The sequence below is a fragment of the Nicotiana tomentosiformis genome, chromosome 7, assembly GCF_000390325.3.
Source record: "Nicotiana tomentosiformis chromosome 7, ASM39032v3, whole genome shotgun sequence".
Lineage (NCBI taxonomy): Eukaryota > Viridiplantae > Streptophyta > Magnoliopsida > Solanales > Solanaceae > Nicotiana > Nicotiana tomentosiformis.
In genome coordinates this window covers 116,561,448-116,587,189 of record NC_090818.1, presented here as the reverse complement: position 1 = coordinate 116,587,189, position 25,742 = coordinate 116,561,448, and the positions used below count along the sequence as shown (strand labels likewise).

The 25,742-nt window shown below is 37.3% G+C and overlaps 2 protein-coding genes across 5 annotated transcripts; one reads left to right on the top strand and one right to left on the bottom strand.

Annotated features, from left to right (window-relative positions):
* Positions 1-10,371: 10,371 nt before the first annotated feature.
* Positions 10,372-14,588, top strand: LOC104099891 (mitochondrial import inner membrane translocase subunit TIM14-2). 3 transcript variants are annotated; one of them, XR_011409934.1, is made up of 4 exons: positions 10,372-10,518; positions 12,235-12,413; positions 13,952-14,167; positions 14,247-14,588. XR_011409934.1 is itself a non-coding variant. In XM_009607027.4 (3 exons), the coding sequence occupies exons 1-3, from the start codon at positions 10,516-10,518 to the stop codon at positions 14,106-14,108; spliced, it is 339 nt and encodes a 112-aa protein (XP_009605322.1). In that variant the 5' UTR covers positions 10,372-10,515; the 3' UTR covers positions 14,109-14,261. The 3 variants fall into 3 exon arrangements, 1 of the variants encoding a protein (XP_009605322.1); XR_011409933.1 differs by having other exon boundaries at positions 14,244-14,588; XM_009607027.4 differs by having other exon boundaries at positions 13,952-14,261.
* Positions 14,589-15,329: 741 nt separating this feature from the next.
* LOC104099892 (uncharacterized) lies at positions 15,330-19,636 on the bottom strand. 2 transcript variants are annotated; one of them, XM_009607029.4, is made up of 7 exons: positions 19,505-19,636; positions 18,843-19,298; positions 17,624-17,815; positions 17,293-17,532; positions 16,902-17,119; positions 15,973-16,227; positions 15,330-15,812 (listed from the first exon to the last, which is right to left on the bottom strand). In XM_009607029.4, the coding sequence occupies exons 2-7, from the start codon at positions 19,276-19,278 to the stop codon at positions 15,582-15,584; spliced, it is 1,572 nt and encodes a 523-aa protein (XP_009605324.1). In that variant the 5' UTR covers positions 19,279-19,298; positions 19,505-19,636; the 3' UTR covers positions 15,330-15,581. The 2 variants fall into 2 exon arrangements, with proteins under 2 accessions (XP_009605324.1, XP_070037972.1); XM_070181871.1 differs by lacking the exon at positions 19,505-19,636 and having other exon boundaries at positions 18,843-19,424.
* Positions 19,637-25,742: the final 6,106 nt, after the last annotated feature.

Genomic DNA, 25,742 nt, shown 5'->3' with positions numbered 1-25,742 from the left:
GAGAATGTTCAAGAATTGGAGGATACAATTACTTGGATCTGATACAACAAAATGAGTGAAATAGTCTTATTGGTGAAAACTCTCACGGGTACTGCAAGGCGACGGTGAGTAAAGAAACCAAAATGAGAGAGTCTTGTTAGTGAAAATTTGTAAAGAGCATTATAAGGCGATGGTGAGAAGAGAAATGAGAGAGGTCAGTTGGTAAAAACCTGCAAAGGGCGCCACTGATCGAAAAGAGGATCTTCATAGCCATTGGCATTGACACAGACCTAGGCAAGGTTTCTCGGTTTCAAGGAAAAGGTTGTGATGAATTTATGAGAATTGGACAATTGACACAAATCAGGCATCCAGTCCAAAAGGCATGTCATGTTCATTGAAGTCCGCATGTACTTCAGATAAGTCCTTCTTTTACTTTCCCTGAAAGGGATACCTTTTGTTTTAAACTCATCCTTTGTTCGATTGTTTATTTTTACTTGAATCCTTTTCGATCTAATTTTGTTCTGAAAACTGACACAAAGAAGAGATGGCAAGACTGATTGTTGTCATTTGCCGCAAGCTGATATTCAAGAGATACCCAGCCTCTGCAGGGGCATCAAGTCATCCCTGATTGGCCATGGTGGCTGATGCTTTGAAATCAAAAACTCTCAAAAGGAGGAAATCAAATTGAAAGTGCCTAAAGAACAAAATGAAGTTGAAAAGGTTAAGTCTCAACCATTTTGGCAAAATTTGAAAAGCCAAAGGTTCCCCAAAGCTCTAAAATTGAAAGTTTTGGAAGAAAGAAGTCAAAAGTGAATTACCACAAAGGCAAAATAAAGTTAAAAAGGTTAAGTCTCATGCGACCAACCGTAATGTATAAGTTTGAAAAGTCAAAGGCTCTCTGGGGCCAGGCATGCAAGTGGTATTCACGAACCATCTAGTGACAGGTTGAAATCATCATCAAAAGAAGATGGGCACAAAGTCAAGTTGCCCAAGACATCAAGGCCACAAACCAACCACCACTTTTAAAACTCACAATTTTTCTTTATTTTCTGCAGGAACAAAGCAATGCAGAATGGCGATTCCTAAAGGACGAATGTCACAAAAGGTAAGTTTCCTTAAAATCTCCAATTTTCCTTTATTTTTAGCATGCATCACTATTGTCCACACCTCCCATTTTTGTAGCTAACTCAGGTAGAATCGTTTCGCCTAGGGGGATCCAGCTCGTAGTTCCGGGTAGAAGCACTCTTCGCTCAGGTTGTTTTATGTAGCTTAACCTAGGTAGAACCTTTTTCGCCTAGGGGGATCCAACTCATATTTTCGGGTAGAAGTACTCTTCGCTCAGGCTGTTTTACGTAGTTTAACCTAGGTAGAACCTTTTCGCCTAGAGGGATCCAGCTCATAGTTCCGGGTAGAAGGACTCTTCGCTCAGGATGTTTTACGTAGCTTAACCCAGATAGAACCTTTTCGCCTAGGGGGATCCAACTCATATTTCCGGGTAGAAGTACTCTTCGCCTAGGCTATTTTTCACAGCTTAACCCAGGTAGAACTTTTTCGCCTAGGGGTATCCAGCTCATAGTTCCGGGTAGAAGTACTCTTCGCTCAAGATGTTTTACGTAGCTTAACCCAGGTAGAACCTTTTCGCCTAGAGGGATCCTGTTCATCTTTCCGGGTAGAAGTACTCTTCGCCTAGGCTGTTTTTCATAGCTTAACCTAGGTAGAACCTTTTCGCCTAGGGGATCCAGCTTATAGTTTCCGGGTAGAAGTACTCTTCGCTCAGGTTGTTTTATGTAGCTTAACCCAGGTATAACCTTTTCTCCTAGGGGGATCCAGCTCACAGTTCCGGGTAGAAGTACTTTTCGCCCAGGCTGTTTTTCGTAGCTTAACCCAGGTAGAACCTTTTTCGCCTAGGGGGATCCAGCTCATAGTTTCCGGGTAGAAGTACCCTTCGCTCAGGTTATTTTATGTAGCTTAACCCAGGTAGAACCTTTTCGCCTAGGGGGATCCAGCTCATAGTTCCGGGTAGAAGTACTATTCACCCAGACTATTTTTTGTAGCTTAACCTAAGTAGAACCTTTTCGCCTAGGGGTATCCAGCTCATAGTTTCGGGTAGAAGTACTCTTCGCTCAGGTTGTTTTTCGTAGCTTAACCCAGGTAGAACCTTTTCGCCTAGGGGGATCCAGCTCATAGTTTCAGGTAGAAGTACTCTTTGCTCAGGTTGTTTTACGTAGCTTAACCCAGGTAGAACCTTTTCGCCTATGGGGATCCAGCTCATAGTTCCGAGTAGAAGTACTTTTCGCTCAGGTTATTTTACGTAGCTTAACCCAGGTAGAAACTTTTCTCCTAGGGGGATCCAGCTTATATTCTGGGTAGAAGTACTCTTCGCTCAGGCTCGCTTTTCGCAGTTTAACCCAGGTAGAACCTTTTCGCCCAGGGGATTCATTTTCATTTCAGTAATACAAGGCACCATCCCCTGGTTACATTTTCTTTTTTGTAATACAGGGCACCATCCCCTGGTTACATTTCCTTTTCAGTAATACAGGGCGCCAACCCCTGGTTATATTTTCTTTTCATTAATACAGGTCACCAACCCCTGGTTATATTTTATTCTTAGTAATACAGGGCGCCAACCCCTGGTTACATTTCATATCAGTAATACAGGGCACCAACCTCTGGTTACATTTGCTTTATAGTAATACAGAGCGCCAATCTCTGGTTATATTTCTTTTCAGTAATACAAGGTATCAACCCCTGGTTATATTTCTTTTCAGTAATACAGGGTAACAACCCCTGATTATATTTTTTTAATGTAATACTGGGTACCAACCCCTGGTTACATTTCCTTACCAGTATCAAGGTACACCTATCCCTAGTTATGTTTTCTGACATAGGATCACCACTCCATAGTCTCCTTACCAGTATAAGGTACACCACTCCCTAGCTATGTTTCTAATATAAGGTCTCTACTCCCTAATTGATGTAAGATTAAATATAGGGTACACCACTCCCTCATTTCCTTACCAGTATAGGGTACACCAATTCCTAGTCGTGTTTCCCAACATAAGATACACCAATCCTTAGTTGAGACATTCTTTTGGGATAATAAAGGAGTATTATCCAAAATAAAAAAATAAAAAAATAAAAAAATAATAAAAAATCATCATGACCTTTTCAGGGTACACCATTCCCGATCTTTTATTGCTTTTAATAAAGAAGTATTTTAGAATTTTGTTACAATAACTTACGAAAATATTTCTAGTAAAAACTGGGGCAGAAAAATTTCGTTTGTTTATTTGTTGTGGTATTTGAGCAGGTTTTATCTCGAGGCACATGGTTCGAGATGAACAAATGAAGAAGTCTCAATCCAAAATAAATGAATAAAAAGAGAGAGAAGTGAATCCCAATGCAGAAACAGATGGAAAGGATATGGACTGCTCAAGACGACTGAAGTTACGAGCATTGCATCTCTTGTTTTGATTAGAAGAAGTCGTAGAAGAATGAACTAGCACCTGCAGCTAGCAAGCATCAAGGTTTAGATCAGAGTCTGCGTGAAGAACTAGTCAAGATTCAAGATCAAGTTTTAGAAGACTTATATAAATAAGAATCTTGTAACTCATAATTGATAGGCTTGTTTAGTTTCTTTTGATTTTGATGTAATAACAAGACCACAGACCAGAGTCTCGACGGAACCTCACTCGACTCTCCAACTCAGCATTCCATCATTTTTCTTGAACTACACGTGGCGTATTTTCCTTATAACCCGGGATATGTAGGTTGCCCATAACCAAGACTCGGTCACACTCTTTTCTCTTATCTCTTCCTTTTTGAATAATGGTATAGCCAAAAATAAGTCATATCGCTCATCTTTTCTTTGCCTGAAAACTCTTCATGTTTCCAAGCAAAGATGGGCATGCTGTGAGCACCTAATTTTTGACCGTGCTTGAATTTTTGCCCACTTATCTCACTAGTATCACACTTTGTCCCCACTCCACTTTCCCTTGTACCCCATGCTTGTACTCCATGCTTGTCCCCCACTCACAAACTCCATACCCTATTTTCAGCCATTAAACCACACACATAACACACAAAGGAAAGATGACAGATTTGAAAAACAAAAAAACAGAGATAGAGAGTGATGAGAGGGAGGAAAAGAGATCGGGGAAAAAGCTGAAAACAACTTCATCTTCCTTCTCAAAAAAGCCTCCATCATTAACACCTCCAAAGAGCCCGTTTTTCAGCCATGAAAGTCAGTCCCTGAAGCTCCTTTAATCAATTGAAAATGAGCTGCAACATGTGCAAAAACGCAGGAGCAGTTCGCCTGTAAAACCAATTCAAATTCCAGGCAAATCACCCTTAAAACAGCTGCAAAAATGACCCCAAAGCAGCTTTTTTTTTTTTCACACAAAAAAGCCGCAGCAAAAATGCAGCAGCAATAGTAGCGAGAAACCACCAAAATTGCTGCCCGTTTTGACCCTCGAAATCAACACTAAACAGTTCCGAAACCGCCATTAGCTTTATTTTAGTGTGATTAATTATTCATTTGATATCATTAACTAATTGATGGCTAGCGTGATAATTGGAATTCAAGTGAGTAAGAAGTGAAAGGCGGAGAACTTTAAAATTTTGGCATCTTCAAATTTTAAGTCTTAAGTATCTGCTTATTTGTTCTTAAATGGGGTAAATGTTGACGGCTTCAATTATTTTGTTGCTTGCATATCTTATACTTTATTGAGATGTGAAGAGATAAGATCACATTATTACAAAAAAAAATAATTTGGAAAATAGAGGTTATTTTAATAAGAAATAAGCCACTATGCAAATTGAAGTGGGTCATTAGTTAAGATATAAGCAAGGCCATGGGGGGGGGGGGGGTTGGGATTAGTCGTTGGGTCGTGAAGAATTAGAATAAGCTGGCATAGTTTCTTTTACATTGATTAATACTCGAATACTCATAAATACGTTAGTTTGCTCTAGGCACGATCTTAATCAAACCATCGTGATTATATATACGTTCGTATGACATAGTTATGATTTCCAAAAATAAAGGCAAGGTATGCGTCTGTGCAACTTTGACGAAACAATCTCAATAATAATAAAGTGTTCTTAATTATATACACGTACGCGTAATATCGAACAAACGAATACACACACGTGATTCGTTTCAAAATAATTTCTTAATTACGAATAATCAAGCAATAAAAGTAGATAGATAAATTATGGAAATCAATAAACATAGTTTATCCAAAAATAATATAAGTCAAATATAGTAAATAAAGCGACTGTGCTAGAACCACGGTACTCGGGGAATGCCTTACACCTTCTCCCCGGTCAACAGAATATCTTACCCTGACTTTGTTTTCGCAGACCAATAATAATAGAGTCAAACCTTCCTTTGACTATGGATTCAAATAAAAGGTGACTTGGAACACCGAAAAATCAATTCCAGTGGCGACTCTGTAACTAAAATAATCCCTACTCAAATTTGTCACTTTAATTAGAAAAAATCTTTAACCCATAATCCACAATCCATAATACATATCTTTTGGAGGGGGGGGGGGGGGAGGGTATAAAAAGGGTGTGACACTTTGAATAATTCTACTTTTGCACTTCTGTTTTTAGCCTAGTTCTCTGCCCAAAGTAATTTCTCAGACCAGCCATAGGTGTTCCTGTGGGTAGAGCAGTCTTTTCTATAGTGCAGCAGCATATTGACATTCAAAGAACAAATGTTGAATGGATTCGTTTGCATATGAACATAAAAGGAGACAGCTGATCATTATGAATACCCCACTTTAGCAACCTATCATTTGTGTATAGCCTACCATGAGCCACCAATATTAGCGTGAATACCCACCTAGGACATCCTGCATTGTTGCATACCAACTTCCTCCAGCTCACTTTGTTGAAGTCTCCTCGCAGTTTATGATATATGTGTTTGATGGAGCAAGTTTGTATCTGCATTAGATCTTCGTAGGTGTAGCCTGCCTTCTCAAAGTTCTCTTCGGCTTTCAGAATCTTCCTCATAATCCATGAAGCTTGGCTAGGTTGCACCTCCCATACGTGCTTGCTTTTTATATAGTAACAATGCACCCATTGGATCCATAGTTTATTCTTCTCCTTGCATAGGTTTCATAACTGCTTGCTAATGGTTATTTTGTTCCATAGAAATATGTCCATTATATTGAAACCACATGCTGACTTAGGCTGACAGACTTTCTCCCAAGCTAGGAGAGCTTTCTTTGATATAGTGCTACCCCATGTCCATAAAAAACTCCTGCAAATTGCCTCTACCATTCTTGTAATCTTCTTTGGTAGCATAAAGATTTGAGCCTAGAAAGTTTGAATGGAAAATAGGACACTTTTGATGAGTTGTAGTCTCCCTTCATATGACAATAATTTGGCTGTCCAGTTTGTCAATTAGAGGTTGGCATTGAGTTATTAACACTCTTTTAGAGCTTAAAGATACTCCAAGATATCTCATTAGCAACTCCCCTCTTGGAATGCCAAGGAACTCCAGTATTTCTTTTTGAATATCCTGTGAAACACCACCAAAGAAGATGGAGCTTTTCTTTTTATTAATTTCCAGTCTTGATGCTCTTGAGAAATCCAGGAAACACTTGTATAGAAGCTGAACTGAAACTGTATCTCCTCTACAAAATAATAAAATGTCATCTGCAAATCCAAGTTGCATGATCTGCATCTTGGCGCATTTGGGATGAAAGTTGAAGTTCGTGATACAGTGAAATGTTCAATCTTCTGTTGAGGTACTCCATTGCTAAACAAATAATAAAGGGGATAGGGGGTCCCCTTGTCTAAGCCCTTTCCTAGCATCAAATGGTTGAGTTGGTGAGCCATTTAAGATGACGGTGTAAGTAACACTTTGTACACAAGTCATTACCTATTTCACAAATTTCTCTGAAAATGCTAAGGCACATAATACTTGTTCAAGAAAAGGCCATTCACGTGAGTCATATGCCTTCTACATGTCCAGCTTCATCATGCACCTTGGTGACACCCCTTTCCTCCCATACCCTTTTATTAGCTCATGACTCAATATGATATTATCAATAATAACTCTTCGAGGAACAAAAGCAGACTGAGTCTTATCTATTAAATCATCCATGACTCCTTGTAGTCGACTAGTCAAAACCTTTGAAATGATTTTGTAGATTGTAGTGCAACAGGAAATAGGTCTATACTCCTTTATGGTAGCAGGATTCCTCACTTTGGGTATAAGAGTTATTGAAGTACAGTTAACTGGCTTGAACTTCTGTGATGATTGAAAGAAATCCAGTACAGCTTGTGTTACCTCCTCCCCTATGATATTCCATGATTTCTTGAAGAAAACTGCATTGAGTCCATCATATCCTGGGGACTTCAAGTCATATATATCTTGCAGAGCCTTCCATACCTCTTGCCTTGCAACGGGTAGTATCAATTGATGTTGTTGCTTTCTATTAAGAATTGCCCCTCTTTTCATTATATTTGGATCTATTGCTGGGATTGCAAGAGCATTTGACCCTAGCTACTGTTTATAGTAGCCAAGTACTTCAACCTCTATTTCCTCCTCCATGTGTACTTGAACCCCTAGATCAGTAGTGAGACTATGAATTTTATTTAAAGTGTTCCTGTTCTTCATATGTGCAAAGAAATATGCAGAATTAGAATCTCCCAGTTTTAGCCATTGCACCCTTGACCTTTGCCTATAGATGATTTCTTCAATCAATATCCACTTCTCTAGGTTACTTTTTAGTTCCTTCTATTTCTCAACTAGTTCTTCATTCATCTTTCTACAACCCATTTTCTCCTGCACCTTCTGTAGTTCCCTTCTGATTTCTTTGATTCTGCCATCAACATTTTTGTATTGCTGTGTGTTAAGGCCTTTAATGACTTGTTTAACTCTCTTGAGCTTGTTCCACACTCCTTGTAGGTTTCCAGTATCTCCAGTTATACTCCATGTTTGCTCCACTTATGGTAGGAATTGGGGGTGATTAGCCATGCAGTTAAAAAACTTGAACAAACTAGATTTCTTCCTCTACATTTATATGATCATCAGTTTAAGGGGGAATGATCAGACAATGATGGTTCTAGGATCTGTATATACAGATTGGGCATTGTCAGCATCCAGTTTGTGTTAACTATTCCCCTGTCTATCCTGCTGTAAGTATGATTATTTGTCCATGTATAGTCTCTACCAACAATAGGTAATTCATTCATGCCAGCGCCAGTCATGAATTCCCTGAAATCCTTTATTTTCATATCTTGTATTACAGTACCATGCTGTTTGTCTTGACTATTAAGTATTTAATTGAAATATTCCATTGCTATCCATGATCCATGTTATATACTGTTTATTTGCCTAAGTTTTTGCCACATACTCAACCTATCTTTAATAGTATGCAAGCCATACACTACAGTAAATCCAAATGATACCAATTTTGTGTGAGTTCTGACTTGTCCATGTATGTACTGGCAATCCATGTCAATTAGTTCAAAATCAAAAATTCTTGGATCCCAAAGAATTCATATTCTGCTCTTGTTGTTGTTGCTGAAGTTTGATATCCATTGCCATCTTGGGGCAATTTTGCTGATAGTACTACTAGCTTTCTGCTCATTTATTCTATGTTCTACTAGTGCAATCACTGTCTTTTTATTCTGCTTTATGAACTCCTTTGTCTACTTTTGCTTGTATGCTTTATTTAAATCTCTAACATTCCATGCAATTACACTCATACTAATATGAATTGTGTATCATGATATTGCTTTTGCCCCCTATAAGACCCCATCTGCACATTTCTTGGTCCTGGATCATTGGTTGTGTGATCTTGTCCCCTTACAAAGGATTGGAACCCATTATTGCCGCCAAGAACCTTGCCTTCAACTTGCTTTGTTTTTACTATCCTTGCTGCTAATGTTTCACTTACTATTGTCCACCCTTCTTCTGCAGGTTGCTTAGTAGATGCACTAAGTTACATTGTATTGTCCTCTAGGGGTTGTGGTGTTTCCACCCTATTTGTTTGCTCCATCCCCTGATCATTTTCCTTAGGTCCAGACTTCTCAGTCTTTTGCTAGATTTGCTTGACTTTATTCCCTCTCCCTTTGTATGCTTGCCTTTGTGGTTGCCGCATTATGTTCTTATTGTAAATGTGTCCTATCTGTAGACATGTGGTGCAGTATGTAGGTTCATAGTCATAGGTTATCTCTTGCTCAATTGTTTTCCCCTTTGGGTCCTGCAGGTTCACCCTTATAGGTAGAAGTTTAGTAATGTCCATCTCAATCAGCATTCTAGCATAAGATATTCTAACTGTACTAGTTGTACAGTCATCATCATATACTGGATTACCCAGGGCACTACCAATTTTGCTTAATGCCTTCATGCTCTAGCAGTTCAGGGGAAGATTTGAAAACTTCACCCACAACGGAATGGTTCTAAGAACTTCTTCATGCAAATTGAGCTCCGGTGTCCATGCTTTCATTACAATAGGACGATTGTTAATGGTATGAGGCCCAATATACAGGACTTGGTTTCTTTCCTCCAAATTTATAAATCTAATTACAAAATAGTCTTCATTATGATAGTAGATCTGGGGTTTCATGGAGTACTTACCTATTGAAGCAAGGAATCGTTCCATTGCTCCTATGGATGGTGAATTCCCAATGACATACAAAACAATGGATGTGCTCCATTTTTTATTTTCCTGCTCAACATCCTCAAGATCTAGTTGCACAATTTTCTCCCCATCTTGTATCATTGGTGCAATATATTGAAGATTCATACCTCTCGATGCCAGTTTATTCCCTACTACAACATTTGCCCATGATTGAATTCTATTTGCCTTCACCATTTGGTCAGCGTCTTTGGGATTTTCAGCCTTGTCAGATTTGCATGGCACTGTTGCATTGGTATTTGTTGTTTTTGAGTTCATCTCTGCCATTCTGCTCCCAGATCTATGACTTATTCCACTACTACTTTTAGGTGTTGCTATCACTGCTTTCTGCTTGCCATTGTTGATTGCTTGATCTGAGACTATACTGTTCTGCTCACTCGTCATGTTCCTCGGAGTGGTGTTGAGTTGGCTCCTCAATTCTCACCCCTTTGGGTGAGACAAAAAGTTTCATTACTGCATTGCATTAGTGGATCTCAGATCAATGGACGGAATTTTTGCAGAGTTCCATTTAGGTCGTCCACTTCTGTGATATTTTATCCAAGAGTTTTGATATTTCAATTTTACTAATACTTGGGAACAATGTAGCAACGAATAATTCAGAATTAGGACAATAAATTAAGAAATGCTTTTCGCTTTAAAAATAGAAATATATAAGAAAATTATCTTCATCATCATATTTAAAAAAAAGAAGATATTATCGAACTATTTGTCAATTTGTTTATTAATAGTATTTTGATTTCTTTAGAGAGAAACCCTAACAAGAAAAGGTGGGACCCAGAAAAAGATTCTATATAAATATGCATCAAAGGATTCTTATTTGGTCTAATTTCTTCTTCAAGCTCGTAGCCCTTAGGTGAGAGAACCTTCCGAAGAAATGGTGAATACTCTTTCTAATTATTTGAAGTTTCTTTCTTATTATTACTACTCCATTTCAATTTACACCACATTACTTTTTTTTTTTAAGGTTCAAATTGTAACCCTTTAGAAAAAAAAAAGGATTAGCAATTATCTGCTTCTTTTTTTTCCCTTCATAGTACTTGATTCTTGATTTTTTTGGTCATCTCGGGTTCCTTATTTGTTGGTTCTGATCATAAAGTTTCGAACTTTTGATTTTTTGGTTCAAGAATTTTAACATTTTCTGTTTTAGCTATGAACTTGGATTGAACAATTGGCTTTATGTGATGATTTACTTAAGCATCTTTATTTAATGTCATTCTTCGCGGACGAACCCAAAAACTTTGGTCCAAACCGTGTATTTGACTCAAGAAATTCAGTAAATTTGTAAAAACCATTAATTTAGAACCCAATAACTTAAAAAGATTAGAATCCCCAACCCATAAGTTTCAAATCCTAGCTCTATCGGTAATAATTGGTGCATCCTCATATTGTGGTGAATATTGGTTTTTATGCATCTTTAAAACTTCTGTGTTTGTTGTCTATGCACTTCATACTTATGGGGATCTTTATTTTTTAGTTTTGGTAATAAAGCTTTGAACTTTTTGATTCTTTCGGTTTGAGATTGTTAGGTCAGCCTATGAACTTGGATTCTTTCTCATGTCTTTGTTCTCAAAATGACCCCTTTTTGCTATTTTCAATCTAAAGTATTTATCTTTTCCTTACAAAAGCCTTTGATTAGTTTCTATATATTTAATATTGATTATGAGAATAGTAAAAAAGTGTTTAAAATCAAATTTTTGATGTTCAAAAGAGGAATGCAAGAAATATATTTTGTTTATTAAGTATTCTAGTACAGCTCGTCTTAGTTTTATCCTTAAAAGTATGCTGTAATTTATATCATTAAAAATTCTGAGTTTTAATATAGTGCTAATTATTGTTAATCACATATAGTAATAAAACAAGAACTAGTCTTGGTAAAGCGATTTATTGGTCAATGGTATTATTGAAAGCAAATTCAAGTTAAAGCAAACACATGTTTTGAGATGATACATTACAATACATGTTTTAATGCGACAAACCAAAAATGCCATAACAAATATGATAATATCTCATTTTATTCTTTACTATTTCGAGCTTCTTTTTTGTTGCACTAGTAGTATCTGTATCTTCCTTGCACATTCTTGAGTCGTTCTTCAAATGGGAATGTTGTTGGAAAAATGGTCATATATTGGGCATCGAGGGCTTTGGTCTAGTAGTAAGAGCACAGGGCGTGATGTGTGGGAGTTAAGGCACACGTTATCGGTTCAATGAATCCCGCCGCTGGCAAAAGCCCGTTATTTATATGGAGAAGCGTTGAATGGCTGGCCCATTATGCACCAGATTTCGAACCGTGTACCACTGTTGCTCGAGATTCTCAGTTATCCAAAAAAAGGCCCATATATCGGATTACTTTAGTCCTATATTGCTCGGACTCTCCGAAAATGTAGTGCATTTTTTGAGGATCCGACACGGGTGCAACAACATTTTGGAGAGTGCGCACAACATAGCTTTAGTCTGCTAAGCTATTTCTCAGTTCCATTTCTTATGCATCAGTAATTATGTCATCACTGCTTAATGCTCACGATATGGTTTCAGTATAATGGTTACTTTATCTTGATTATACTCATAATTTTTGTAATTCTAAATTGTGCTTCAGCCTGCACCATTGGTAGCAGGACTGGCTATAGCTGCCGCTGCATATGCTGGAAGGTATGGAATCCAGGCATGGAAATCATTCAAAGCCAGACCTCCGACTGCAAGAATGCGCAAGTTTTATGAAGGAGGTTTTCAGCCTAAAATGAACAGGAGGGAAGCAGCTCTTATTCTTGGAGTCAGGTGTGTTCTCTCATTCATTTTAGCACCTTTCTGCACTTCCAATATATTACCGCACTCTCGCTATGACCTTAGCATTGAGCCAAAAGTTATTGAGTAAACTACATAACAGATGAACTTTGCCTAAGTAAAATAATTGAAATTCTTTATTACCCATTCAAGTTTCTTCAGTAAAGGAAATCTGATAAGGTTTCCTGACTACCTCTTTTTTGTATTCTTTCTTTTCATTGTCTGATTCAAGTATTACTATTCATGCTTAATCATAGCATACGTACCCAGAGACATGTAATTTCATGCAGATGTAGAATTTCTATGTAGTCGCTGATGGTTATTTTGGTGATCTAGATGTGGTCATACAAGTCTTAATGCCTTTTAATGCCGACCCTAGTAACATCAGCAATGAGTATAAACTCCCTCGTGAAACCCGACTTCCACGCACAGGGAATTTTTGCTGATGCTGGTGTATCTTATTAGCTAGTAACATGTGAGAGTTTGATGTGGTACCTTATACTAAGAATTTTTAAACCTCAATCAGGGACCTTTATGGGCGATCCTCCAGATTTCTCTCTTTTATGATCGTCAATTATTTATTCTGTCCCGTAGCCTGGCCAATGTTAATATTCTAAGTACTTCTAACTTAATAAAACATATTTACTGACATTCTTTTTGTAGGATGAGCTATACTTTTATTTTTCATCTATCAGTATGACTCAACTTGCCCTTGTAAGCGGTGCATCCTTGAAACTATTGTGTCACTTGATAACCTTAGAAATCCCCAAGAACCAACGGCGCAGGGTCCGAAACTTGGTAGATAATGGGCCCACCCCTCTACCCAGAAAATCTAGTATTAAAGTGAACGTGCAAGGTATTTTTAGGTTTGCACCGAATTTTTCTGGTTCGGAGTTTCCCTGTATGTTTTGTTTTCATTGAATTATTGGCACAACTGTTTTCCAATAGCTTAAAATTAGTTTGTCATGGTACTAAGTATACCTCTTTGAACAAGGGACAGAGCAGTATACTGGTTGCAGTTCTTATGCTTTTGCAGCAACCAGAACTATACGAGTTTGGTAGGGGTAAATGGGGAATATTCTTTCACTGAGTTCAACAGCTTTTCTTGTGTGAAAAAGCAGTTGATGCTTTCATCCTCTCTTCCTACGTATTGTGATGAACCTGCCTTTTGTGTTTTATGTTATTTGAGAAACGAGGTTCTAGATCTTGCATTTGTCTCTTCACTTTTCAAGTTGATACAGTAATTGAACATCACTTTCAGCAGCATGCGAAGGGATAAGTGACGTTTTTCTTTCAATTCCCTGGGACCTCATTTCTTGATTTTGGTCTAACGCTTTCATCTGCACATGTTTGTTTGTGTTTGTTAATCGCCGTGCTTTCTAGTACTGTCTCTCTCTTTCTTTCCACCCCATGCCAAAGAAGAAAAAGACTTGGTACAATGCTATTCAATAGATAAGAACTGCAGCATAGCTCGTCTTTCTCCTTTTTTTCTCATTTACGTGATTCGTTATATTGACATTAACCTTCAACAGGGAAAGCGTTCAAGCAGATAAAGTAAGGGAAGCACATAGGAAGGTGATGGTAGCTAACCATCCAGACGCAGGAGGTAGTCACTACCTTGCTTCTAAAATTAATGAAGCCAAAGACACCTTGCTTGGAAATACGAAGAATATCGGATCCGCATTTTAGGCTCAACAACAGAGTTTTTAGTTGTGCTATAGAAGTTCCAAATACTACGCTCTTTATAGGTAGGTTTATTTTTGTTCTTCAGCAATTAGACACTAGAATATTGTGATTAGTATATAATTCTTTTATTTAAACCAGAAGATGCATTCAGTTGGATGAGTTAGTATTTGTCACCTGCACTAGTTAACTGAATGTTGGAGAATTTGCTACTAGTGTCCTTGCTTGGAACAGCCAGTTGTGAGCAACTACGTCTCAATTCCAAATAAGTTAGAATCGGCTATGGCAATGTGATGTATCCTCTTTTTTCTGTTGGCGGGTTGGGGAGAGAGAGGACGGTTGAAGAATTGTAGGACTCTTACTAGTAGAACCAGTGATACTTATGCATCCATAATTTGGATCACGCGGTTTCACAACAGAGAAAATTGCGATCTTTGACAAGATAGTTTAATGCATATCAAATTAGGCTCACTGTATCATCCAAAATTACTCAAATTTGCAATCATTTACACTTCTTGTATCTCGTATTTGTCCTTGCCAAATGGCTAGTGCAAAGTGAAAAGACGTAACCTGTTCAAATTCTTTTAAGTAAAAAGGTCTAGATTATTAATGGTACTTTCTTTCCATATTATATATAGAATACTTTTTTTTTATTAAGAGTATTTTTCTTTTCATGATATAAAAAAATATTTTTTTTTATTTTAACAAAAAAAAAATACTTTTTTTTCATGATGTAAAAAAATTATTCTTTTCTTTCAACAAAATAATATAATAAAAAATATTTTCTTTCATTTCAACAATTTTTTTTTTTTTTTCATGATGTAGGAAATGTGTTTTCTTTCGTTTCAACAAAAAAAAGTATTTTTTTTTCATTTCAACAAAATAAGTACTTTATTTTCTACTCTCTAACCAAACAAAAGAAAATATTTTCTCACCAACCAAACAAGGAAAAATAAGTTATAAAATCACTCATTTTCCATGAAAACATTTTCCTTCATACCAAACACACCCTATAAACATGACAAATTTTATAGATCCTTCATTTCTGGAAGGTATATACCCTCTCTCGCTCTCTGCCTCTGTTACTAGCTTAATAAGTACATAGTAGTAAATACTTGGCTGGAAATGTGAAATTCATCTAAGTCATTTAGAAAATTGACGTGGCCGGAGATATTACGATCAACACTCTCAACTTGGGCTTTAAAGACAGATCCTTGCAACAAGGAATATCCAAATAAAGGGCATCTATTGAAAGATAACGATATGCTTTTCCTGTGATAATCTGTTCCTCAACCTCTACTGTTAGAATTCATAGTGAAATCCAGAAAGCACTATCCACCAAAAAAAAGAAGGGAAAGAGAAAAACATTCAAAGCCCATTAGGACCACCTCGTACATCTGACCTTTTAGTGCTCCTTGAGAAAAGGAGCATTCCTGTAGTATATACACCAATATTTAGTGATCAAGAAACTATTTCCTCTCATTCTGCTGCCAAATCCAGATTTATAGCTTCCTGCTCTCCATCATTGCTATTTTCAAGAGGTCCCTGAGGGCTTCCGAAAATGGTCAGGAACATTTGTCTATGGCATTCCTCACAGAAGAAGAAATAGGAAAAGTGGCCCTCATCGGGAAGCTTGTGGACCACCACCCTTGGCAGAATTCTAGCCACGTAGTCAGTCATTTGGTGCGGTACAACCTCATCATCCAATCCCTGTTCATAATTCAAATGCTCATGAAATATATTCTACACTGTTGAGACATAATAGAGATAATCCGATCTTTGCGCAGATCAATGTTCTAACGAAACTCATTGCAGGAAGAGATGAGAAAGCAAATGAAACCGAGGAAACAAGATTTAGATGTTTGCAAACCTGCCATATATGAACTGGTCCTAGAAATCCAGTCAATTCACACTTCACTTGACCATAACCAAACTTAAGCCATGACAGAATCCCTTTACCAGAACACTTTTCTTGAACTTGAAGATCCACAAGGCTAAACCCCCAATTTGACACCTGAAGCGAAGCTTCCTCTATAAATGGGTTCGAGCTACCCTGACGTATTGACTCCTCAACATCCCTGTGCCAGAACTCTTCAAAGGATGGTTTGCTAATCAGCGCTTTATCCTGAGAACAACACGAGAAGATACATGACAAAGATAATTAAAATGTTACAGCAGACACTGCAAGCAGAAGACAGAAACACAAGTATCAAGTCTTTCTCTATCACAAATACAGTCAATCAAATCAAATATGTCAGTCCCAAACTAAAGCTGAATTTATAATTTTCTGCTAAACAGTAACTACTGTTGTGATACTGGGGTAGGAAATGCAAAGTGTGTTTACCTTTTCACCTATTTTTTCCTTCTTGATTTTGAGATGAACTCATTTTTTGTTCTCTTTTTAAAGATTTTAATAATGCAGTCACTTACTAGGGGCAATCCAAACTGAAAACATAAGAATGAATACATTCTGGACTTCCTTTTTCTTCTTTCACAGAGCTGTACAAGTAAATATATGCAACCCATAAACACTAATCAGACTACTCTCGAGGAGCCGGGGCGGGGCGGGGTGGGGGAGGAGAGAGAGGGGGAACAAGATCCAAGATGAAAATTTAAGGTGAAATTCATGTTACTTTTTTTGTTTGGCAGCCTACCAGACGCGAACTCTTGATCTAGTGGCTTGAAGAGGACTCTCTACCACTATGAACCAGAATGGCCGATGGTGAAATTTATGTTACTCAACTTTCACATTATTTGGATGCACAGTTTTCTAATTTCTTAGGTATAAAAGATATCTACCTTTTGTCCTAGCGACAGAGACAAGTATTTATCAATTTGACCATGCTTTCCAGATAGAAATGTCCGGTGATAGATGTAATCAAGAAATTTTGGAAATCTTCGAGCTAAATAGTACATCAATTTTCTTTTTCTTGTCCACTTGTCCCAAGTTCCTGTCACCTCTTCCTTAGTCATGCTTGATTCATATGGATTGACAAAGGGGGCAAACATGGCTACGCCTGTAATAGGATGATAAAATCATCAGAAAAATGATGAGAAATTATGTGATAGTCATCCAAGTGATGTTCCTTTCGTATATCTATCTATTTCAAGAAATCATCATTGAATGTGGTGAACTGTCTCAAAGGCATATTACAATGCCGTGTTAACAAAAGTGGGAGAACGAACACACCTGCAACTCGATCAGGAATAAATTTCATTGCAGCCCAAGCATGTATCGCTCCACTTGAGTATCCCAAAACCCAGAATTTACCAATAACTCCTAGACCATCTGCCAAGTATTGCATATCGACAGCAGATGAGTTAAGGTTTCGTTCAGGGTAAGGATCACTCTCTCCAAATCCTGGAAGGTCATATGTTATCAAACGAATGCCAAACTCTTCAAGAAGTGACATTTTCACTCCGGGAATACCTATCACAAAAAGCCATCCAGAACAAGTTAATTACATCAAGCAATGACAAATTAATAAATATTAATCACTAGCTATACACCAATTCCCTACCTTCAAGTCGAGAAGACAGAAAGCCATGTGGAGCAATTACAGAATATCTAGCACTATCAGGTGGAACTCCTATCTCATGATATGCCATATGTCTACCGTCTGGAAGCAGTATACGAGTAGCACTAGGAGGATGTATGTACACTTCTTTCACTTGCGTGCCTGAAGTATCTTGTTTACTATTTACACTCAATGCTGCACATGTCACCAATTATCAGGACCAGAAACCAAAGAGAATCATGCACTGAAAGGAAAAAATCTAGAGAAAGAAGCACAATTAAGATCCGAGAAATCTATTGATAGAGCCTAAGAAATGTTAAGTGAGTGTAGAAACATAATCGAATCAGGTTATTATGCCATCGGGACTAATATACATTGGATCACACAAAGAAACAGAGGATATACATAAAGAAGGATGAGAATTTCATCATCAAAGAAAATGCTAGATTTGAAAGTTTCCAGGTATAAAAATGATCCGTTCTCCATCCGTTTAAAAAACGATCAACACATCAGTATTTTTATTTTAAATTTGGATATTGATTTGTTTATTCTTTTTAATAAAAAAATTATAGTACTTGGAAACTATGCAATGATTATTACTCCCTCAGCTTCAATTTACGTGAACTTGTTTGACTAGACACATAATTTAAAAAATAAATGAAAACTTTTGAAATTTTTGGTCTCAACATGCCATAACATTTTTGTGGCAAAAAGACTTTTGGAACTTGTGGTCTTAAAAGTTTTATCATTTGTGTGAATACAAACTTGTCATAAAATAAGAAATTTAAGTTAAATTATTACCAAATTTAGAAAAATATTATTCTTTTTGCAACTGACCAAATATTAAATAGGCTCACATAAATTGAAACGGAGGCAATACAGATCACAGTATGCCTTTTTAAGTTGAAGTTAATCAAAATTAATATTTAAAGAAAATCGCGGCCAAATAAAGGTCAGTCTGATTCCCAAACAGTAATAGTGTCAAACAGGGACTAGTTTTATGTTCTTCCGTTTCTATGTGGAGCCAATGTTAAATAAAGAATTCCAATTCTACAATCACAAGGTTTAGGAGAAGCTAATCAATCAAAAACCCAACACTTCGAAATTTTGAAATTCAAAAACTGATAAATAAACAGTCATACATATATACTGCAGGCAAAATGCTTATATGTCAATGCAAAAGGAGAATATCTCAAAGTATTAAAAGAAAGCCAAAATTTACCGCAGAGGGCGAGGATGAAGACGAAGAAAATGATGGGCCAAGCATGCACCGGATCACGATCCTCCGGCAAAAACTCATTCAAAACACTCAACCTCCTCGATACCTCAGCTAAAGGACCTTTCGTTTTCTGCACAATGTATGATTCTTCAGTCAATAGGCTTTGTTGCACCACATCTCTACAACCTCTCACCAATTCCAGCAACATTTCTCCCCAAGCCTTCGCGAAACCCTTAATTTGATCCTTAAAGCTCTCCGGCTCCGCTACAACCTCCTCGGTCGCCGGCGATTTGTACACCGATCTCTTCTCCTCGTACGCCGGCGTGGAAAACACCGGAGTTGAGATTTCTATCGCATCTCCGGCGAACCTTATCCCACTGTCCTCCACTAAGCTTGCTAGCTCGTCTCTCCATGACTTCAATACTGCAACATCCGCCATTTTTCCGCGTAAAAATTTATCTATATATAAAGTTGATTAGTCACTCAAATGCTTCATCACACATCTATATATGAGTTTTCATTTGAGCTGTTTGCACTTAAAAAACACAAATTACGAAACGAATATGCAGATTAATTACGAGTTTTCGGGAAGCAGCTGATGTTATAAGTTTCTACAAAATGTTAACAATCTAGTTTAGTGTTAATAAAATTAAGTAGGATTTTACTGATAACCGCCACTGTGCTCCGACGAAAAGTGCGGAAGAGAGTGGAGGCAGACGGTGGAGATGGTGGTGGCAGGAAAGAGGACTGACTACTGTGGAGAGAGAATATAAAGGAGATAGCGATCACCTGCTCACTGAGGTACTAATTTTAGCATGTGACGGTGATTAGTGTGGAGAGAGAATAATTCTGTGGAGCCCACGTTTCTTTTTTCTTTTTTACTTTTGAATTTTCTGGCTGAGCCTCGCCATCTTGTTCTTTTTCTTGAAAAACAATTAAATAGTTAAAAGCATTTCTTTTGTTTATTTTCCTATTAAACAAATAATGAGAGGAACTAATATATTAGAAGCAAATAAACAATAGGCGATATTTGATACTTAGGTTATTAATTTATGGGTGGATAGTTAGTTTGATATATAGGTTTTTATTAATACTAGTTTTAGTATACGTGTGTTGTACGAGTGTCTATCAATTCAATATATATATTGACGTTAAAATAAAATAAAATATTTATTTAAATGATGAAAATAATTTTTCTTACACTAACATAGTAATGTATTAAATATATTTTGAATATGCATAGATGATGAATTTAGTTAAATTATTTGTACATTATTTTGTAATTAGAAATATTTTATACTCCCCCTGTTTCAATTTAGATAACACATTTTGCTTATCGAGAGTCATACTGTGTGACGTTTGACCAACATTTTAATATATCTTTTTTTATCATATTGACATGAGAAAAATTACAACTTATAGCATTTCTCGTATAGTTTTTGCATATCTAAATTTTAATTTAAAATATTAAGTCGAACAAATCCAATTTAGCGTAAAAATTTAGTTAAATTGGCTCTCGATAAGTAAAAGTTTAATTAAATTGGCTCTCGATAAGTGAAATGTGTCATTTAAATTTAAATAGAGGGAGTAATATTATATACAAATATGTTAAATTGTGTCTCACCTTACATATCTTTATGAATACATTTGTCTTCTACTATTTTATCCTTATTTCTTAAAGTTTGCATTTAAATAAAATTAATTCTTAATACTGTATAGGTCAAAATCTATCTCTAGAATGCTTAAGTCATGATAGCATTAGTGAGACATTTCCAGGCTGTCATGTGTCGAAGTGGTTCAAGGAACAACAAAGGTCGCGGTCGAAGAGTCAGCAAGGACTGAGGTCGAGGAGTCATCGAGGATCGAAGTCAAGGTCGAACACCCTTGACATAGTTATAACGACTAGTTTTAAGATAGCACAATAAAGAGAATATTCTAGTGGATATTCTCTCCACTTGTACTATTAGGGTTTATAGGAACATGTTCTCTATAAATAGAAAGAGACGCAATGATAATTGATAGGGGACACAAGATATTTATTTGTAAAGAACACATTGACTTTGTAGGAGAAAATCTGGTCTTATCACATATATACAAAAATAACCTTTTTACCAAGATTCTTATCTAGCATTTCTACCAGATCCAAGAACAACACAAATGTTCAAAGGCTTATCAATCATCCATCATTGTCAGGAAGAATATCCACCGATCTCATCCCCTTTTTGAGTGACTCACACATTTTATTTACTTAAATGCCATTTATTGTTATTATTACTATTTATTGTCATATTCCACCTTTTTAGATAATTGAATATCACTATTTATGCTCATATTTATTACCATCCGGATAATATATATTATTTATTTAGTCTTGACACACATAGCTTTATTTTTGGATATTATTTTTTACTAAGATTAACTCTTCTTTGAACAAATCTAATTGGTTGAGACAAGATCTATATTCTTGGTCAAATAATTTGGCACCGTCTGTGGGAATTTTTTAGTTAATTTTTTAGTTTTTTTTTAGATCTACAGCTAACGCGAGTCACTAACTTCACAAACCCCAAGATTTTTCTCTTTCTTTGCACGAACAAAAACCTACATGGTAGGTAACCAAGGAGAGAGAACTAAAGCAACATGTAGTTTCCCTAGCAACCTCATGAATGTTATCAATGAGAGTTGTGAAACAACATGCGAGGACGTGACGCCCACTGCCTCCCCAGGCCCTAAAGGTCACATCCTCCCCATTGTAGTATAACAAACCCAATGGAAAAGGGTCCTCCACGTCCACAGAAGAAGGGATGCCACCGGCCGTGAAAAAGCTCCTCGAAGCATGGCTGACCGATACGCTATAAGCGTGCTCAACAAGCTCGTTCCATGCACAACCGCAGAAATCGCAAGAACCTGCACAATACAATGAGCAGACGAATAGAGCGACAGACCAGACCCTCCAACACCAGGTATAACTCACAATGTTACTGACAGTGCAGGTGATAGCTCCCTCGCCACTGTTCTAAATAGGATAGAGAAAATGGAGAATGAAAATAAAGCACTTAGAGATCAAATGAAAGAATACCAAGAACGAGTCGACAAGATACCGGGCGCCCCTAAGCTATTGCCAAAGAGGGACGCATGCATGTTCGTAAAATAGCCGTACAACGAAGAAGAAGCTCCATGATGGTAGGCTATAATCTCGTATTTTAGTCGCTTATTGCACTCTAATTTACTACACTACAATTGAGTTTGAGCTTTAATCGCTAGTGTTTTACACTAATTGTGTGTTTTATGCCTTGTAGGAGTGATTCCGGGCTATGTAGATATTTTGGAATGAATTCGAGCTATTCTGAAGCTTTAAAGTCTGAGTAAAAGCCCAAGGATTAAGTTGGAGTTGTGTTCGGGGATCAACGGGCAATAGTACACTTAACGAGAGAAACAAATTGTGAGCAAGAGGTCACCTAGGTGCGCGAAAGTAGAGCAGTACACTGTCCAAAGTGCGTGGCCATATGCGCGAGCACACATCCATGTGTGCGGCCACGCACGTCCAATCCCGGAATTGTCCTATTTCGCGTAGGAAAATGTGTGTTCGTTTGGGCCCGACCCTAATTGGTATATATACATGGAAAAATGGTATTTTCTGTACTTTTGACATATTGGAGAGACCTAGGGAGGCTAAGGAGGAGGTGGATAAGCAAAAGCAAAAGGAATTCATCATTCAATCCTCACTCAAGAAAAGAGTTTGGATCGTTTTATATTTTTCTTTATATTTGTGATAAAATACTCCATGTCTATGGAGTAGTCCCTTTAGGGCTTGATGGATTTGGTGTATTGATAATTGTTTGTGGATTATAACTCTAGTTTTTATGTATTGAATCGTTTTGGATTATTTAATTGTTACATCTATATTCACGTATTCATGTAATCGAGAGAGGCATAACTTATGATATCTTTGCATTATCTTGTTGGTTGAGTTTATTAATTCTTCTTAGTAATCGAAAGAGGCTAGTTGAATTATTATTTAAACCTAGTTAGGAGGATAATCGGAAGAGATTCTTCTAAATACCAATCTACTACGAATTCTTGCATATCTTCACTGAGTTTAAATTGGTTCATATTGTGAGGTTGAGACTTAATCGAGAGAGGAGTTTCTACTAAATGTTTGAACTAATAATTGAGTGAATTCGGGAGACTCACTTGAATATTAGAAATGAATTAACTAGAGTTAAATCCCAGACATTTATCTTGTACCTATCCAATCAACCCTTATTTTCTCCCATTGATATCTTCCTTGCTTACTTTTGTTCGATTGTCATTCGTCAATTAGCTTTAGATTTTTAGGTAATTTTAGTTTTAAATCACATAATTCTAAACTGTTGATTATCTTGGATAGAAATCTAGCTACAAACTATAAAAATATTATTTAACTCCAATCCTTGTGGATACGATATTATATTATACTATATTCGACTAACGAGCATATTTAAGTGTATGTTTCAAGCTCATCGAATTTTGGCGTTGTTGCCGGGGATTGACAATCAATAATGTTTGAAATAGTTGTAGTGCTAATTCAAGAATTTTTCTTTTTCTTTTTATTTTTTTTTCCCTTTTTTATGGTTAGTGTTCTTTGACTGTGCGCAGGTTGCAGGTAAGAGTGGTGCATGACTTGACCTTCTGGGGAGGAATTGCTACAATACAAACCAGAAATAGAAAAACAACTGCGACAACTAAGGAAGGAATGAAATCTCCCTGAGAATATAGAGAAGGTTGGGCAATCCTCAACCAAAGAAACTATGGCTGGTGATGATGATAATGATGATTTGGCTGCAAGAGAAGCAACCCAACAAAGAGAAAAAGCTGCAAGGGATGCTAAGGAAGCAGCTATTAGGGATGCACAGTGCATCCATGAAGAAGAGATGGGTCACAGACTTAACCAAAATCAACCCTTGGGTGCAGACTAGTTCAAATTTATACCTCCCGAGGCCGGGAGACCACTTGGTAATTATGTTAGACCGGTTTACAACCAAGGATTATCAAGTATTATAACACCTCCAGTTGCAGCTAATAATTTTGAGTTAAAGTAGGGGTTGCTTCAAACTCTGCAAAACAATTGTGTCTTCAGAAGAAAGATGTACGGAGATCCAAACAATCATCTGATGGACTTCGTGGAGATTATGAACACATTTCAATATAATAGTGTGTCATAAGATGCAATCTACTTAAGTGAATTCCCTTTCACACTCAAGGATGATGATAAAACACTAGCTTCGAAGCTTGCCTAATGAGTCGATTAGAACATGGGATGAGATGACCATAAAATTTCTTGATAAATATTTCTCATCAGCTAAGACGGGCAAGTTTAGAAGAGAAATCCATAACTTTTGCCAGAACGAGACCGAAACTGTGTTTGAAGCTTGGGAGAGGTTTAAGGAGATAATGCGAAAGTATCACCATAGCGGAATTTAACTCTGGATGCAACTCCAGGAGTTTTGGGATGGATTGACACCCGCCACACGCAGAACATTGAGCAATACAGCTGGATGCCCGTTGATTAAGAAGACTCCAGAAGAGATAGTCACTTTTCTAGATAAGTTATCTGAAGATGCAAATCAGTGGCCCTTTGAGATGCTGAAAGAAGAAGATCAACTGGTGTTTACCACGCTGATGCTAACACATCTGTGCAGGTACAACTTGATGCCATGGCCACGAAAATAAGGAAGTTGACATTAGCTTCTATACATAGTAAGCCCCACGCAGCTTGTGATATATGTGGAAGAAGGCACCCTACTCATGAGTGTCAAGCCTCAATTGAGGAAGTTAATGTTGTTGGGAATTATAACTTCAATGCAATGGGTCAGAAGCACCCCGATTTTTCGTGGAGTTCACCTGGGGGTACTGCAAATGCATGGAAACAAAACAACTCCAGATTCCAGGGACAAGGAGCCCCATGCTTCCAAAATTAACATAAGGCGCAGTTCCAGCCTCAACATTCCACTCAGTCTGGGCTAGAAGATCTAATGAATTCTTTCATTGTCAAGACAGATGAGAGATTATATGCTCATGGTGCAGCTGTCAAAGAACTTGGCACAAGGTTGCGAAACTTGAAGAAAAAAGTGGGGCAAATTGCAATTGTATTGTCTGAGAGAATCCCAGGTACTCTGCCAGTTGATACTAAAAGAAACCCCAAAGAAACAGTGAATGTTGTGACATTGAGAAGCGGGAAAGTGTTGAAAGAGGTGGTACCTAAAAAAGAAAGTGAGGAGAAGCTGAAAAATGAAGTTGATAAGAAGAAGAAAGGCAAGAAGGGAGCTGGCAAAAAGAAGAAGGATGACACTTCAAGAAAGGAGGACCGGAATGAGAGCGAGCACATGCCTTCTCTACCTTTTCCCCAAAAGCTATATAGAGAAAAGCTGGATAAGTAGTTTGAGAGATTCCTGGATATGCTTAAACAAGTTAACGTAAATGTGCCATTCACAGAAGTGCTCTCTTAAATGCCAGCTTATGCCAAATTCTTAAAGGAGATCCTCACAAAGAAGAGGAAGATAGAAGAGACCTCAGTGGTCAAGCTCACAGAGCATTGCAGTGCAATCTTGCAAAACAAACTCCCACAAAAGTGTAGAGATCCAGGGAGTTTTACTATACCTTGCTCGTTAGGCACTCGTAATTTTGATTAGTCTTTGTATGATTCTGGTGCCTCAATTAATTTAATGCATTTGTCTATTTATAGGAAGCTGGAGAATGAGATTGGAGAGATAAGGTCTGCACCAATATCTTTGTAGCTGGCAGACCAAACAACTATCATACCCGAGGGGATAGTAGAAGATGTCTTAGTTCGGGTAGATAAGTTTGTATTTCCTATAGACTTTATAGTAGCGAAGATGGAGGAGAATAAGGAGGCCCCCCTCATTC